Source organism: Sciurus vulgaris (genome assembly GCF_902686455.1).
Source record: "Sciurus vulgaris genome assembly, chromosome: 15".
Lineage (NCBI taxonomy): Eukaryota > Metazoa > Chordata > Mammalia > Rodentia > Sciuridae > Sciurus > Sciurus vulgaris.
In genome coordinates this window covers 54,927,834-54,946,263 of record NC_136476.1, presented here as the reverse complement: position 1 = coordinate 54,946,263, position 18,430 = coordinate 54,927,834, and the positions used below count along the sequence as shown (strand labels likewise).

At 41.6% G+C, this 18,430-nt stretch overlaps 1 protein-coding gene across 1 annotated transcript in view; it reads right to left on the bottom strand.

Moving 5' to 3' along the window:
- The window catches only part of FRMPD1 (FERM and PDZ domain containing 1), a 179,554-nt gene that overhangs the window by 18,608 nt on the left and 142,516 nt on the right, over positions 1-18,430 (bottom strand). Inside the window, 5 exon segments of the mRNA XM_079113509.1 lie at positions 95-190; positions 4,081-4,188; positions 11,501-11,546; positions 14,597-14,699; positions 15,462-15,619. Coding sequence (XP_078969635.1) covers positions 95-190; positions 4,081-4,188; positions 11,501-11,546; positions 14,597-14,699; positions 15,462-15,619 — 511 coding nt within the window.

Sequence of the window (18,430 nt, the reverse complement as noted above, 5' to 3'; positions counted from 1 at the left end):
GTGAGAGCACCAAGGCAGATGCAGGGCAAGATGCTGCAGGTCCTCAGAGCCAGCAAACTTTCCCGAGAAAGAGGTTCAAGTTTACTCTTATTACCTTCACAGTTGTGTTCGCTTCAAACTTGAAAGCTTTGGTCTGTCCATTCTCTAAGTACAGCTTCAGCACGTTGGGCATACACAGCAGAGAATTTCCCTGGAAAATACAGGGTAGTGTTGTGTCCCTGACGCAATGTTCCTGCCCCTGGGTGCGTCAAATCCTTGGCCATCTGGTTTGAAGAGCAGGAACCTCTCTAACCTCACCATGTCAGAGGTTGCTTCTTGGCATTAGGGAATTTCACCAAAGGGCAGTTATGCTTTGTCAATGGACACTCATGGGAGCTGTTAGATCTGATGGATGGTGGGGAAGAGGGAACCCTGCATAAGCCTGTTGCTGGCATTTCTCTGCAGGGTTGGCACCCTTATGGGACCAATTTGGCAAACGAGACCACCACATGTGCTCTGCAAATTGTTTTTTTTTTTTTTTTTTTTGTAGATTCTTGAGCCCTGCATTGAGGGGGTTGGTGTGGAATGGGGGCGGGGGGTAGACAGCTTCCTTAGCCTGAGCCTCCCTGTTATTTTACTGTCGCATTCCCTGTAATGAACCATCACCGAAGGACAGAGGGATGGATGCCCTCCATCTCCACTCACCCCAACCAGCACCCCAGATTTGTGAGATCTCTAAGGGACTCTGCCACTCCTGCAGGCTTCTTGAGAATAAGACACAGGGCTGGTTTCTGTTTGATGACCCTACGCCAGTCAGAATTCCTGGAGTGAGGCAGAGCAGGGTTTTGGAGAATCCCCCCAGGACCAGTTTTCATAAAAAGTGATTTCTGAAAATTTAGCCACAAAAAGGGGTCTTTAGGCTGGCAGCCTCTAGAACCAGTGTGAGCCTCTAGAGCCCAGGGTTTGAATCAGAATTGCCCTTCTCTTCAAAGAGTTTAGGTACAAAGCCCACCTGGGTAAAGAAGTTTATCACCTTTATTGTTTTTAAAACCCCTGACAGTCTTTTCTGATGAGAATCTTGAGTCTTCTAAATATAAGGGTGCTTGTATCTTCTCTGCAAGACTCACAATCCTACCGTTCACCATTTTTTTAAAACCATAGTGTTTTGTGGAGAAAAAAGAGATGTGGTCATAGCCCAGAGCCACTTCACACCTGATGAGAACGAAGAGTTTCCAACTGCTCACTCTGCTGTCGTCTCACTTCTCTGGCTTTGGGAGCTTAGAAATCTTAATTTTTGGATTTCCCACAGGGGAAACTTTTTTCTTGGTACTTCATTATTCAGACTTATCAGGTTTACAAAAAACATCCATTATATCACATACCTATCATCATTTACTTTTCTCTAAGGTTTCAAATTTTTACCTATATTTGTCAATTGCTTTTAGAGAGATTCAATAACAGACTATATCTAATTCTATGCTCATTTTTTTTTTACTCAACACATATTTTATATACAATTTTTATGTGGGCTTAATGTTTATACTTTTAGTAGCTTTCTAAGTCTATTGAGTTGAAATATCAGAATTGATGAAATCATTCTTCTGCCCTGGAGAGTTGGCATTTTTTCTATTTCTTGGTTTTTAAAAATATCAATACTATAAATATCTTTAAATATATAGATTTTTGCATTTAAATTATTTTATATTCTAAATTAACAGGAGTCTGGGCCACTTTTTATGGCAGTCATTAAGTTGTGTTTTTTTCCTCCCAAAAATGTTTGAGCCAAAGCACCCTGGTAGAGCAGAGTATAGTTATTTTCTCAGCATTAAGTTTTCCATTTTAGTGACACTAAGTACCAAGTGTCACTTCATATTTTTCTTGACATTTCTTTAACTGTGAGCAAAGTCAAACACATTTCAGATGCTGGTTTACTACTTTGGATCCTTCTAGAGTGACTGGGTGTCCCTGAAGCTGCCTTATCATTTTTCAAGGGGAAAGTTTAACCATCAGTTTTATCATCTTTTAAGCATTTGAAAGGATGAACAGGTAAGTTGCCCCAATGAGGTCTGTTTTACAGTATCTGCCACGTGTGGCTGATGCAGACTCCCCAAGTCTTCCCTTGGTGCCCAAACATGCAAGTGTTCTCAGAGACACCTTTCTAGAGCCCTGATCCTCTAAACTCCCCATACCCACCTAAACTCTGAGCCAGGATGACAGTCAGTTCAGGCCTTGGACCTCGTCCTTATCTGTCTTCTCAGTCCAGACACCAGTGAATGGGGGGGGGGGGGTCATGACCCTTTTAACAAATTATCATCCAGGTGATCTGGTCCACGCTTGAGGTGACCCTGTTCTCTACCTGTCCTGTTATCTGGTTCTCACCTCCACAGCTCATCACTGTGCACTGCCTTTGAAATCACCTGTCAAACCTAAACTTAATCTGCTAAAGAGATTCAATCCACTTTCACAAATATGGACACCCAGAGACTCAAATATTGCTGACCAACAGCATCAGAGGTCCTTTCAGATTATTTATTTGGCTACTCACTGGCTCCTTCCAGAACAAATTCACTTTTCTCTCAGGTCTAACGAATGGTCCATCAGACCTTTCTCTCAGGTTTTTTAAATGGCAGGACAGAGAGAAAATAAAGGCTCTGTAGATGTACAGCACGTCACCTGGATCCTTTGTTAAAAGGGCCAGGGATCCCTACCCCAGCCCCACAATTGGTTGGTCTCTGTGGTGAGAAGATCAGATAAGGATAAATTTTGACTTCGAAGTTTCAAAATCTAATGTTGGGCAGGGTGTGATGGCACACGCCTGTAATCCTAGCAGCTAGGGAGGCTGAGGCTGGAGGATTGCAAGTTCGAAACCAGACTCAGCAACTTAGCAAGGCGCTAAACAACTTACTGAGACCCTGACTCTAAATAAAATAATTAAAAAGGGCTGCGGAAGTAGCTTAGTGGTTAAACATCCTGGGTTCAATCGCTAGTACCAAAAAATAAATTAGAAAATAAAAAATCTAATATTGGTTGCTGAATTCAGACTGGCAATAGTTATAGACCATTATGTAAATTATAAATAAATGAGTCTTTTATCCAATAATGCACATCAAAAAAATCAAACTTTAACCAACATTTTCCCTTTACAAATAGGTCTTCCGAATCTCCAACCCTGAGTCTTTATGTATCAATGAGGATTAGATAGCATGTTATAATAAAAACAGAAGAAATGAAACCACACAGACCTGGGATCCTGGCTTTTCTTACTATGTGATTTTAGTGGTTAATTCTCTTAATCTCTCTAAACCTCTGCATCCTCTTTTGTTAAAATACTTCTCTTATAGAGTATTGTGATAATTTAGGATTATGTACATAAAAAGTTTAGGTCATTTAATATGGGCTTTTAGATAATGGATCTGAAAAAAAAAAAAAAGCAATCCCCACCATCAACATAACTGTTATCAATATATCACTCTAGAGGGAATAATAAATTTGAAGGTTCATAATGAGAAATTAACTATTGAAGTTTGTTGAAATTTCATGGGCAGGAGAAAGCAGCCTCAGAACATTGAGGAGCTATACCCAGGACTTCTTTCCTAGTCCCACCCATAGCCCAGAGCTTCCACCAGCAACCCTTGTCCAGGGTCTGCAGGCATCTGACTGAGAGGGTGCACGAAGCCTCTAGCAAGTGTGCTGTACTCCCTCTGCATCCTCTCTATGCTGTGGGATTCCAGGGTTTCAGAAAGTCTGTGCCAGAAGGTACTCACCAGTTTCATCAGAAGTAGTTTCTTCCTTTCTTTTTATTTTTACTTATTTATTTGGTTGTTTATTTATTTATTTATTGTGTGTGTGTGTGTGTGTGTGTGTGTGTATGTGTGTGTGTATATGTGTGTTACTAGGAACTGAGCTCAGGGATACACTTACTTACCATCTGCAGTCCTTTTTATTTTAATTTTAGATAAGGTCTTGCAAAATTCTTTAGGCTGGCCTCGAACTTGTGATCCTCTGCCTCACACCCTGCCAAGTAGTTGGCATTCCAGGCATGCACTGCTACACCTGGCTTCATCATCAAGAGTAGTTCCAGTCCTGTGACTAGTGACGCACCTGGCTGTGTCCACTGACGAGCACTTCCTCAGCAAAGTGCACCTTCACAGGGTTGGTCTTCAGCCTAGCCCTCTTCTCCTCAGTCAGGAAGGACGATTTGGGGACTCCCTAAAAAACATTAACATGACATATTCTAGAAAAGTTCTTCCACAAAAGCCATGTATATCTTCTCATTTCTTGAAAACAAACACTCTGACAGCTGTTATGGATTTAATTAAAACCCACAGGAAAGGATGACATCTCATTTCAAGATCTCTTCTTCTAAAATCTAGGGATCCCAACCCAGACAATGTTTACATGTGTTTAAACAGCTGAAAATTCAATATGGTAGCAAAGAGGCTGTGATATGAGGAAGACAGAGAACTGACTTGTGAAGGAGGAGGACTGTGTTCCACCCCAAGTTCTGTTAACTTGACAGTTGTTAGAACTACCTCAAACACAAATTCCCATGAAAGAAAATGAGAGGTGTTGCAAGTGTAAAACAAAACAAAATAATTGTGTGAATTTGGTCAAGTCTTTGCTCCTCTCTGGCTTTCAATCTTCCTATCTGTACAATGTGGGAGGTCGAACACCCTGAAGTTCTGACCCCTGTGACTTAACCCTTGACCCTTCTTTACTCTGTTCAAGAGTAGAAAGATTCATCACTGCTTGGTGTGAGTAAATGTTGAAGCCCTTGGACTGAACTGTATCAAGACAAACTGTAGCACTTGACAAGAAAAATCTTATATGATTTAGAGCAACAGAATGTGATCTTCCTGAATGAAATACACTCGTTCCCAGCCTAGCATCCTATGTTGCCCTGGTCTGAATGGCCCTTTAAGTCAGCCTCTAGACCGTTAAATGTGTAAGAATCCTGAGATAGATGGAGTTCCCGCCTATGTTCTGTGTAGCTGAGGGAAGAGATACATAATAGCAATCAGGGAAATTGCTGGAAATAATGCTCAGAGACTAAGATTTATCAACAGACCAACATCATAAAGTACACAAAATGAACAAATAACCCTGAAAATGTAATGCAAGAAGAAATATTCATTTATTAGTAACTAGAATCTTGGTGCGACAAGATATATATGATTCAGCACTTCAAATATATAGTTTGCTTTAAAATGACAACAGCATTTAGTAGAAGAGAGGGGGAATTAGCAATGTTCCAAGAGAAGTTCACCTGTAGAAACTGGTGGTCTTCCAATCAGAAGGGATAGAAGAGATAAGTAAAAAAGAAAGTCACAATCTAAAGCTAGTGGTAAGAGTATCAGACTACTTTGAATGAGTTTAGGATTCTTTTCCAGGTGAATCTAGGGGCTCATGGACAAGGTAACAATTGCCATCCCACAAGATAAAGGAATGGAGGAAATATTAGGAAGCTAAAGATATTCAATTATCGAGTTTCCCAGACAATGAATATGGAGGATTCAGAAAAACACATACTGGTACGCTTTGTCATTAATTCTTGGAGAAATCTAAGACAAGAGATGATCAGAGAGCTTTTAGGCAGCAATCACGAACAACTAATATGGAGTTACCAAGAATAAGTCAAAGTCAACCAAGTTCTTTTTTCTTTTGATGATAGGATTCCAGATTGGTAAGCCAGGGTCCTGTGGACATGGAAGTATTCCTTCATTCTTGTAAAGCATTTGATAATCTCTCCTATAATCCCCCTGAGGAGAAGGCCAAAGGCAGAGCCATTAGGTGGATTCAAAACTGATTGACCTATACTCAAAATAGTTTTGATTTCTTTCTTTTCTCACCCACCCCCACATGTTGGGCACTGAACCCAGGGTTTTGCACATGTTAGGCAAGTGCTCTACCACTGAGCTACACCCTGATTTCCAAATGAGAAACTCAGGCTCCTTTTGGCTCGATCTTTATCAATGATGTGCAGCAATACCTTAGTTGAAGTCAGAGAAAGTGAATAGTGAACAACACAACTTCAAGGTGTTATTTAGAATATTTCAAGCAGCAGAAATTGGGAGGAAAGATTGAGGAACTTGGAATCTAGAAGAAGGCTGCACAGGAAGTCACCAAGAACACATATAAGAGGGTGTAGGAAGAATTGAAAGGAACAGAATAAAGTGAGCAAAGCAACCCATATAACCATCGCTATCCTAGAGACTCCAAGGAATGAGATAACAGGCTGAACAGAGGAGAGATGCAGAGAGAAAAGAATCTGCAGGAGGCAACCATTGTTGTCTCTAACCTTAGGGAGAACAATTCTGCCAAGAATTAGGACCAGAGCTGGATCACGCGAAAGAAAATTAACTGGCCAGTAGTGGGGGAGTCTTGGGAAGAGGACGTTTCCTGACAGAAAGGGAGATGACTGCAGCTGGCAACTCGACAAATAAACCTTTCAGTTCCACAATTCTCTGACTATGAAATCTCAGCATGCCAGAACACCAGGCCAAACCGACATGACTTAACAGGGATTAATGTGAAGTGTGGCACTGAGGATCAAAAAAATCAATTGCACAAGCATGGGACTGGGGGGACTTGGCTTGAAAGCTATTCATTTGAAAACTAGTTCGGTATTTAGTTGAGCACAAGTTTCACCCAAGACAACAGTGTGATTGGGCTTGCCAAAGTATTAACCCAATCTTGGACTTCACTAGCATTCTTGGTGCATTTCAGAAGGGCACCCCCCATCCCCCATGGTCCTTTTTGATCACTGATGGAACTGTGATTGTTTCAGGGTGCCACTAACTGGGAGAGTCACTCTGAAACTGGAGTCCATTCAGAAAGCTATCAGGGAAGTGAGAATTCAGAAAAACACATCTATGAGAAACAATTGATAGAACAGTTGTTTAGCCTAAAGAAGAGAAGACCACAGTTCCAGTTCTTTGGAGAACTATTTCATACCAGGTAGACTTGTTTTCAACTAGGACTAGTTGGTGGGAGTCACAGGGAAGAGAAGTCTGTCTCTCTTACATTTGGAGCCACCTGACCGTGAAACTGGCTGCTTTGAGAAAGAAAGAGCTCTCTTTCATGGGAATGCCCAACCCACAAGACTCGCAGAGGTTCCTACATCTGAATGTCAGCACTAGTATGCCCACCTATCTCGGCATCTAGAACATATTGTAAAACACCCATGTAAGTGCTCTTGGTCAACGAGTACTGTAAGTGGACAACTGAAAAGATATGAGCTACCCTTGATTCTAGGACTTTTCAGCTCTCCCAGGGCTCTGACCTAATTCATCAGACACAAGCTGATAACATCTGTGGTTTTGCTGAGCTAAGAGTTAATGCTTAAAAGAGCATTAACAGGGACAAGTTGGAAAACATTTCTACATGTTTTTCTAATACCCCTCCACACACTGGGTTACTCAATGTCATTGTATGAAAACAGCAGGGGTTAAGGATATAAAACAGCATAATGTTAACAAGTGTGTATTCTGCAGCCTCCTACCTGGAAAACCACCAGCCCATATCCAATATGAGACAATGGGTGTGAGAGGCCAGTGTCCTCATCCATAAAAGGACGATAATGAGTGTACCTGCCTTGGAAGATTTCCTTTTGGAGACATTAACTATTAGTATTGATTTATTATAAATAATTAATATAAGCAAATACAGATCTATAAAATTAAACCAAAAATATTTTTCCATAAAATTCTATGTCCTAGAGAAGCAGTAATTAATATTCCAACTTTGGATTTTATCATTCCTAATCGATTTCAAGTCACCTGAGGACTCCAAGAATCTACACCTCCTTGCTGAAGCATAAGACACATATGACCATTTTGCAACGCTTGCAAAATGTTTCAGGTTGCTTCTGGTGGGAGGCCCGGTGGGGGTCAGGTCGTGGGGGGCAGTCAATGTTCAGGGCATTTCTCAGAGGCACTGAAGGCCATAAAGCAGGCTGATACCTGCTTTCCCTTTAGGACCTCCAGAGAAACAGAGTCACATTACTCCTTTCCGGGAAATCTTGTGGGAACCTCGGGAGTGGTAGAGGAATATAGCAATTTCCCTTCTTCCCCACTTTTCACTTTTTAAAGGATGCTGCTATGTAATGTTTCTCCTCTTACTTAACAAGTGTTTTATTTTGCTCATTTCTTGGAAATGGAGTAGGGAAAAAAAAAAATCCCCACCTAATGAAGATTAAGAAGTTCCCCATTGAGATGATAATCAGCTAAATAAAAAGAATGTCTTAACACCTGCACCATCATTTATACTGATTAGCCTTCCCTGTGTTTTATAAGTTTCACATAATTTCACAGGCAAACTGTTTACAATAGAAAAATCTCCATTTATTGTGCATAAAACACTTGGTCTGTCATATTCCTGGCAAACATTTTAATCGTAATTAGGTAGATGTTTTTCCTACTCTATTTCCAAGAAACAATACTTGTCAAGTAAGGAGAGGAGATAATTTCTTTGCTTGTGAAGAGTTTGGACCATAGGAACTTTATATTTTCACATAATGAAATAGCCATCTGTCCCGCTGTGCTCTTCCTGTTGCCTATGTGCTTAGGAAATCTTTCTACAATCTGGGACCTGATACACACCCATCCATATTGTTTACACTTTTATGGTTTGTTTTTTTTATATTTAAATTCTGTAACACAGTGTGAATCAAGACTGTATTTTTTTCCAAATACTTAATGTCCAAGTATGACTTCATTTTCAAAAAAAATTTTTTAGTTGTTGATGAACTTTTATTTAGTTAATTTATTTATATGTGGTGCTGAGAATTGAACCCAGTGCCTCACACATGCTACACAAGTGCTCTACCACTAAGCCACACCCCCAACCCCAAGTAGGACTTCTTGAATAATTGTTTTTTCTCCTCCTTTTTTGGGATGTCATGTTTATCACATTCTAAATTCCATGCAAGTATTTATTCTTTCTTTCTTTATTTTTTGTACTTGGGATTTAATCCAGAGGGGCTTTTCCATTGAACCACATCTCGAGCCCTTTTTATGTTTTATTTTGAGACAGGTTCTTGCTAAGTTGCTTAGGGCCTCACAAAGTTGCTAAGGCTGACTTTGAACTTGTGATCTTCCTGCGTCAGCCTCTTGAGTCACTGGGATTACAGGTGTGCACCACTGTGCCCAGCTACAAATATCTATTCTTGGCCTTTCTGTTTGATTACATTGATATGTTCAATATTTCACCAATATCGTATTGTTTTAATGATTGTAGCTTTATTAGTTTTAAAATCTGTACAGCAAGGTCATCCTCACTGTTCTTTTTAAAAAAGATCTTGATAAGTCTCACTTTGGTATACTTTGTTAATATACAAATAAAAATTCCATGAGAGCTTGTTTGCATCAGCATATACATTAATATGAGAATAAACGATGCATTAAGATATAGTGAGAAGCCACAGGCAGTGGTGCACACCTGTAATCCCAGTGACTCAGGAGGCTGAGGCAGGAAGATCACAAGTTCAAAGCCAACCTTAGCAACTTAGCAAGGCCCTAAGCAACTCTGTGAGACTGTGTCTCAAAATACAATATAAACAGGGCTGGGGATGTGGCTCAGTGGTTAAGAACCTCTAGGTTCAATCCCCACTTACCGCCACCCAACCCCCTCCCCCATAAAAAAAAAAAAGATATAGTGAGAATACTTTGTCTCCCCATCAAGGAACTTAGTATGAATCTCTTTTTATATTCAAGACTTGTTTTTTTACATTCTTCAGTAATCTTCCTTCCTTTCATTCTTTGTCCCTTCCTTCCTTGCTATGGTTCTGGGATCAAAACCCCAGGACCTTACCCCATGCTGATCATGCGCTCTGCTACTGAGCTATACACCTCTCCAGCCCCCTCCAGTGAAATTTTAGTTTTCTTCACAAAGGGCCCACATATTTCTTTTCCCTAAGTTTTTCCTATTTTTCTATTTTCCCAGTTAAAGAACTAGCTATTGAATTTATAACTTTACAACTTTTCTGTTTTATAAATCATCATTTAGATTTAGATTATTTTCTTTGTATTAGTTTTACCACCTTGTTTTCCAACTTCTGGAACTGATTATTTAATTGGTCTATTTCCTTATAAACTAATTAAGGTTATGAATTTTACCCTGAGAATTGCTTCAACTGTGCATAAGTTTTAAGAAATAGATGCATGCCTGGGAGCGGTGATACATGCCTGTAATTTCAGCTACTTGAGATACTGAGGCAGGAGGATTGCTAAGCTCAAGGTCAGCCTGAGCAACTCAATGAGGCCCTCTCTCAAGATTAAAAGAAAATAAAATAAGCCGGGTACAGTGGCACACACCTGTAATCCCAGCAGCCTGGGAGGCTGAGACAGGAGGAGCTTGAGTTCAATGCCAGCCTCAGCAATGGTGAGGCACTAAGCAACTCAGTGAGACCCTGTCTCTAAATAAAATACAAAATAGGACTAGGGATGTGGCTCAGTGGTTGAGTGATCCTGAGTTCAAATCCCTGGTAACCCCCTAAATAAAATAAAATAAAATAAAAAGGACTGGGGATAGAGTTCAGTGGTAGAATAATCCTGGGTTCAATTTCCAGTACTGCAAAAAAAAAAAAAAAAAAAAAAAGAGTAGGGCTGTAATTTATAATTATTTTCTAAACTGTAACAATAGCTTTGCCTTTCTATTTGACTCCATCTTTATTTAGGAAACTGCCCTTTACTTTCCAAAGGGCTGGATGCTTTTAATTAAATTTTTGGCAGTTATTAGTTTCTATTTTAAATTATATTCAGGAAAAGGAACCTATACAGTTTTTCATTTGGGAATTTATTGCATTTTCTTGGTTAATTAGGCATGTGGTCAATTAGGTTAGATTATTAAATGCATTATAAATTTCTCTATGTCCTTTCCACCTTTTTGTGGGGCGGGGTGGTATCTGTAGCCAAGACTGAGGTATGTATTAGTCACTCACAATGAGAATTTTCTGTCAACTTTCCTCCTTGGTAGTTGTTGCCCTTATAACTTGATCATAAGCTCTTCTTCCTGAATCATATAAAAGAGACCCCTTGCCCTGTGGTGGTTCAGGATTGCCAGTTCATTCCTGTGCTCAGCTCTGCCACACCTTGCCTTGTAGGCTTCAGAGTCAATAAAACTGTCACATCCAGCATTTCATTTGGTCCTCAGAACAATCCATTAGACACACAAGGCAATCACTGTCATAAACACTAATTTTAAAAGTAAAAGTGAAACTAACAATTTGCCCCAGGTGACACCACTCAAACCCATCTTGTGACCCTTTGTTTGGAGCCCTTCCCCACAGTCCCCTCTGCAGAAGCACAGGTCTGTCTCCTTCACTGGGCCATAAGTCCTCCAGGCCCAGACCATGTTCCTCCACAGCATCTACGTACAGGACGTCTTCAGGCCACCCACTGCCCAGCAGCTGTCACCCTCTGCCCTTTGACTTTCCTGCTGATTTTATGAGAGCTCTCTTCCAGGGGATCGGGGTCTTGAGGCCAAGAAGGCTGAGACTAATACACAGGACAGGGAGATTTACCGATATGCAGCGAACAACTGTGATTGAAAGAGAATCCTCAGCTTCCCTGAAAAAAAAAAAAAGAATAAAGATACAAACATTCAGTCATTCTGTGTGAAACGTGTGTGTGTGTGTGCACGCATGTGTGTGTGACAAAAAGACTGATGGCATTACTATAAAGCAGCCTCTTCCACGTGGGTTTCTTTGGCTCTGCAAAACTGAGGATGGCAGTGGGGAAAGTGGCCACCTGCAAAGGAGAGAAGCTGGCCCGAGTGCTCCTTCTGACCCAAGGGAATTTTCAGATTCCCACCTCCGCCATCTAGTCTACACCACAGTCACTCAACTGAGGTCCCTAATTTAGTCTCATGTGATGGAGAACACATCCAGCTGATACTAGCTAGGCTTATGTCCAAAAAGAGTTTTAAAGAAAACGTGGTAATGACACAGATAAGTTAGGTTGCTATTTCAGAAAACTTAGGGTAAACATTTCACTAAGTAGAAAGAATGTCTGTAGTTAAGATTAATCAGATAAAGCCAACCAGTTGTTATGTTTGGACACACCAAGTCAGTAATGAGTCCAAACATAAACACTTTAGTCTTGATTTTTCTCATAGATTTCAAAAGCGATTAAATCAATCAGATAACTGACAAACCTCCACTTTCTATTAGTGAATGCGATCATGGAATTGACTCATTTTTTTTTCCCCTTTCTCTTTACCACTACAGCATAGAGAAGCAGTTTGCAAAATAATGTTATCTGACTTCTTACAAGATGAACATTTAAGCCAATGGCAGCTGGTGTGTCATCTCCTCTAATGAACTCTGAGTTTTCTAAATGTCTGGAGATTCCTCTCCGCTTTATGTGATAAGAGGCCTCTTCTGAGATAAATCACAATAAACCTAGGTCCCAGTGGCTCTCAAAAAGACATTTTTGGCCTCACAAATATTGGAAGGAGTTAGAAAGGTTTTACTACCATTCCTGGTGTGTTATTTTGTTTTGCTTTGTTTTTTCTTCTCCCCCCCCCCCCCCCCCCCTTACAACTGCTTTTAGACACTGGAAATGAATTTAAAAAGATAAGCAATCCTGGAATTTTCACAAGCAAGATATGGGCCAGGGCACATGTGCACAGCACACCTGGAGTTACGGCCTGTTCAGAAGCCTGTGATGGCATGCCCCACCCCCATCCCGAGAGTAGAACTTGCTGTGTTGGCATCAGTACCCTCCATCATCTGGGTTTCACTTTCCAGAACTTCTCTGGAGGCAAACTGAACTGCTCAGCGGCCACTGCTGTCCATCCTGCGGTTCCTGCTCATCTACATCTTTGGGGGTGAAATTCTACCCTCTGTTAAAGGGTCAGCTAAAACACTTCTGGACCGTCTCTGCTTTGTCAAACTACAACTTTCTTCGAAGCTGGAGGAATCTCCAGTATGTATAGCCCATTTCCTCTGCTTTTCTTGAGTGCCTGCCTTCAATCTCAGAGGGGTGTGCACACTACCAGCCTGTAAGTGACTGAGGCGTGGAGCCACTTTGCCCCACAGGGTTCCTTGCCCAGCGTCCGTGTTCAGTGAACAGACAGGTGCTAAATGGTACCTAAACACCCAATTTCTGGTTTATTGCTTAAATGTTAAAAATACATTTGTTGATTCATCAGAGTTTGATCTACTCTGACAGAAATATGACGAGCGCTGAAAATCTAAAATGTATTTTCTGGAAGTGATCATCTTTAGGAAAATAGCCCAATGACTGGGAAAACAAGCTTTCATAATATCCATACTGGTATTTCTTTATTTTTAAATGAGAAATGTTTTCCTGACTGTCCCACCTACTCAACTCTGTCTCTGGCATTCCTGAAACAATACTGGGCTTGCTAGAAGGGATTCTGTTTTCTATGTTTGGTCAGATTCTCTGTTAATCTATTTTTGGCACTAGGGATTGAACCCAGAGGTGCTTTATCACTGAGCCACAACCCCCACTCTTTTTTTTTTTTTTATTTAGAGGCAGGGTCTCACTGAGTTGCTTAGGGCCTCACTAAGTTGCTCAGGGTGGCTTTGAACTCATAATCCTCCTGCCTCTGCCTCCTGAGCTGCTGAGATTACAGGAGTACACCACTGTGCCTGGCTCTGTAAATCTTAAATTAAACTCTGTGTGTGTGTGTGGGGGAGGGAGAGAGAGAGAGAGAGAGAGAGAGAGAGAGAGAGAGCGAGAGTGAGTCTGACTGTGCTTCCCCTGCATCCTGCACCTCCATTCTCTCTTCTCTGCCTTGCAGCCGTAGTTGCCTATGCTCTCTGTGGGCTAAGATGATATGCCCTCAGAATTGAATTCCAGTCCAAAGCACATCAGTCAATTCACAGAAAGTACAAGTTAGCTTTCACCTAATTCTACTTCTCATCTCTCTCTCTCTTGCTCTCTCTATTAAAGTCATTTAAATGGTGTTGAGTAGGAACAAAAGCCAAAGCCTGCACATGCCAAAGGGATGTCTGTAGTCCCTTCCCTCCCACCACTGACATTCCTCCGTAAATCAGGGCCGCCAGTTCCAAGTGCTAACCATATTCACTGATTCAGCTGAGCACCCACTAGGTGCTTGCCCTGGTCTCAGTGATCGTGGTGTAGGCAGCAAGTGAGGCATTTACTCAAATCACAATGACACCAAGGAGACAGTTTCAGGTTACATCAGTGAGACTACATATATGCCAACCAGGCGGAACCTGCAGGAACGTTTAAGAGATAGCAAAAGGATTGAGAAGAACAAACAGATTTGGTATCACTTTAGCTCAGTCTCTGGCATAAGTACAACAAGCCCATCAATCCTTAGAAAGCAGGGCCTCAGTGATATTCATTAGTACACTTCCCACAGTGCCTAGCACAGTGTCTTGGGCACAGAAGGGGTTTGACAAATAAGCACCTGTGATGGCCAAGTTCTGTAGGAGAGCAGAGAGTAACAGCCCCCACCAAAAAGCCACCTCACAAGACAGGGTTAGAACTCCAAAGATCTGTTCTTGCTTTTTCAAAGGAGATTGGACCTTCCTAAGATCATGAGATCAACTATACCACTCCTGTTGCTCATCTTGCTCTGTGATCATGTGTGCAGCTCCGGATGATGGGAGACAATTTGGTACCTTAGAATGTCAACTGCTCGTTCACAGGAGAGGTCTTCAGCGGTCTCATTGTTCATTTGGAGGATCTGATCACCAGGGAAAAGCTTGCCATGAGCAGAGCCTCCTGTTGGACAGAAAATAAGTAATTGGTACTCAGGCCAGGAGTGCCCAGACCCCATGTGTCACAGAGGCACAGCTGAATGGCAGGCAGCCTGAGTCCCCTGGGCACTGGTTCATATGGAACCTACTGTTCCTCTTTATAAGCCAAGGATAATGTATCTATCATCCATCAACTTCAAGGGATGTAAAGACACTATTCTGAGAAAGAAATCTTCTAAAAGCAAAAGAGCTGGTTAGTGAAATCTACTATATTCTTCTCTGAAGGACTCTGTTGTGTCTCTGTGTACATGTGTGTGGGTAAATTGAAATTAATGTATTTTAACTAGTCCCAGATTTAACATCACTACATATGAAAACAAACACTAGGTTTTCCCAGCCTGCTCCTTCCACCCTGGCACAGCCTATATTTCACAGACTCGAGTGAAAACAAATCAATAGTTTCTATTATTGTCTGCCCAGAACTGTTGCCAGCTAGAAGCACAGTGGGGTTCAAAGAGAAGGGTAGCTTATCTAAATACTTCCATTGCCCCTGGCCAGGTGGTTGGGGGAGGACAGAGGCTTTGGGGGACCTAGGGGTCTTGGGGCTCCCTTCCTCCTAGCACCAAAGAAAGGTGCAAAGCCCAAGACAGAATGAGGTCAGAATTTTCTAACTTCTTGGAGGGCAGCATTTTATATCTTTTCTTATGGGACAGATTGATGGGAGGAGACCCAGGGCTACTTTCCCCCAAGAAGCCAAACCCTTTCACATTTTCCAGTTGACCCTTACCTGCTGTGACGGCCACCACCGTGAGAGGAAGGCTCTCCGAAATGTGGAACCCATAGTCCTGGAGGAGGGCATCTTTATCTATCCTGACTGTGTGCCTCACAGGGGTGAGGGCCTGCGGTGGGTTCCCGGGAGGCGCATTGGCTGCGGCAACTTTAGCCCTGGAAGAGGAGGAGTGTGTAAAACCAGAGAGAGGGAGGATACCAGTTGGTGGCCACAAACTGGGTCAGCCCCAGGCATGATGGAGAAAGATGCAGAGCCGAGCCGACATCAGCTCTCCTCTTGAGAGGGATAAAGCACAAACACCACTAATTACAAAACCATGCAGAAATTAACCCTGTGGGTTTTTGTTTTTGTTTGGTACAGGGGATTGAACCCAGGGGTGCTCTACCACTGAACCATATTCCCAGCCCTTTTTGCTTTTTATGACACAGGATCTCTCAGTTGCTGCAGCTGGCCTCAAAGCCCCCAAGTTGCTGGATTACAGGTGTGCACCACTGCACCCACCTTAGCACTGTGCTTTAAAAGAGAGGTTGTGAGGTGCTGTGGGCACTCAAAGTAGGTGAAGTTTCCACTTTGTAGGGCAGGAGAAAAGAAACCAGGGGAGCATTTGTTACATGAGAGAGGTAGGATTTGGGCCACACCTTGAGAGGTATCTACGGTATGTCTACAAAGCCCAGATCCTGGAACTCATATTTGATATGCTGCAGACTTAGTGAATGGTTGGATGGATGGATGGACAGATGAACAGAGAAGTATTCCAAGCAGGAGATACTGCTGGAGCAGAGGAACAGGAGAAGAAAGACATGAATGGTGAACAGGAACAAGGAGTTATTTGGTTTGAATGTTTGATGATGGCTAACTTTAGAGATGGATTGTTTCTTTGGGGATTTTTTAAAAAACTTTCTCTGTGTGTATTTTTTTTCTCTATGATAAATTTCACTTTCCTTTAAGCTTTGTAACTGTGAGTATTCCAATTATGAAATTCTGGATTGCAAGGACTCTGTATAGTAATCTTTGCAAGCATATATATTCTCTATTGAAATGCAGGTTAACTTGAAAATTGTATTTTCTCTTACACTGACAAAGTGAGTGACAAGTTATTTTTCATTTGTCTGTAGCAAATGATTTTTTTTCTTCTAAAACAGTGGTTCTTTCTGAGTAAGGTCAAATAGGATGGGATGAGGTGTTTACTGTCATTAAAAACTGCAGAAATGTGGAGAGTAACAGCTTCCTTGGGGTTCTGCAGTTCAGGTCTATCATTTATTCTCATCCATTTACCAAACACTGTCAGGAACTGGGCCTAATGAAACAGGACCTCACTTATGGGAAAATCACCTCTGTCATTTATAATGGTCTCGAATTTCAACAAGAATCAGGAAACATGAAAAACTGTTTCACAGAGTCAAAATGCACACGTCAAGTCCAAGTGCAAAGCCTCCTGCTTCATGCATCATCATCGGAGCAGATTTAGGCTCTGTCCAAGGTGACATAAGCCACACAGCTGAGATAAGCAGAGAGAGGATTTCTTCTAGGCAAGCACATGGGTAATACTGAGAAGGGACAGCAGAGAGACCTGCTACAAGGGAAGACACAGAAAACTGAAAATTTTCACTGAGTAAAGCCTGTAGCTCTTCCTGGTTTAAAAACAAACACTTTAAAGCTATACAACAGCTGCCAGACTCAGTGGTGTGTACCTATAGTACCGGTTACTCAGGAGGCTGAGGCTGGAGGATGAGCCTGGAGGATTGTTTGAATCCAAGAATTGGAGTCCAACACTGGGCAACATAGAGAGATCCTCTTTCTTGGTCTTGCTGAGTTGCTTAGGGTCTCACTAAGCTGCTCACAATCCTCCTGCCTCAGCCTCCTGAGCTACTGGGATTACAGGCAGGTACCACCATGCCTGGCAACATTTGCCTTCTTTTTTAAAAAGGCCACAGGATCTGGGTGTGGTGGTGCATACATATAATCCTGTGGTTCGTGAGGCTAAGGCAAGAGGATTGCAAGTTCAAGGCCAGCCTCAGCAATAGAAAGACCCTGTCTTGAAATAAAAAATAAAGCCAGGTGCAGTGGCACATGCCTGTAATCCCAGAGGCTCAGGAGATTGGGGCAGGAGGATCTCGGGTTCAAAGCCACCCTAAGTAACTCTGTGAGATCCTGTCTCTAAATAAAATATAAAAGAGGACTGGGGATGTGGCTCAGTGGGTAAGTGCCCCTGGGTTCAATCCCCAGTACAAAAAAACAAAACAAAACAAAACAAAACAAAAAAACCCCCACAGGATAAGGATACCATAGACACTACTACTCTTAAATGAAACAGGATAAATGATTATACTCTTAATCAGGGAGGATAAAATGGTAAGAAGTATAATAAGCATAGAAAATGTGAAAGCACCTTTTTTTTAAAAGCAGATGGTGACATATGCCTTGAAAATGATAAGCAGAGAGACTTTCTAATGCTATAAAATAAGTAGAGTTGCAAGCTAAACAACACAGCCTAAAAAAGCATTCAACAGGGGCAGGAGGTGAGGGTTAACTCAGTGGTAGAGCTTTTGCTTAGAATGAGGCCGGCCCTGGGTTTAGTCCCCAGCACCACATAAAACAAAACCAGAGCAAAAGCACCCAACAACTCAATCCAACAACTCATTAAAACAGATTAGCTGAATGCACATCAGGTGCCAGGCATTCTTTATGAGTTGATGCTCAACAGCTAGAAAGGATCCAAGTCATAAAATTAGTGGTGTACATTAATTTAATACAGGGTAAGAGAGATTTATTTAAGAATACTCTAACTTCTCAAACATTACCCTATGTAAATTTATGATTACACAAATGGTACACCTTTACTCCACGTACAAACAAACAACATGTGTCCTATTTGTTTACAATAAAAAATAAAAAAAAAATACTCTAACTTCTTCTGAAGCAATAAAAGAAGATGTAAGTAATTGGGCAAAAGTTATGCTGGGTTC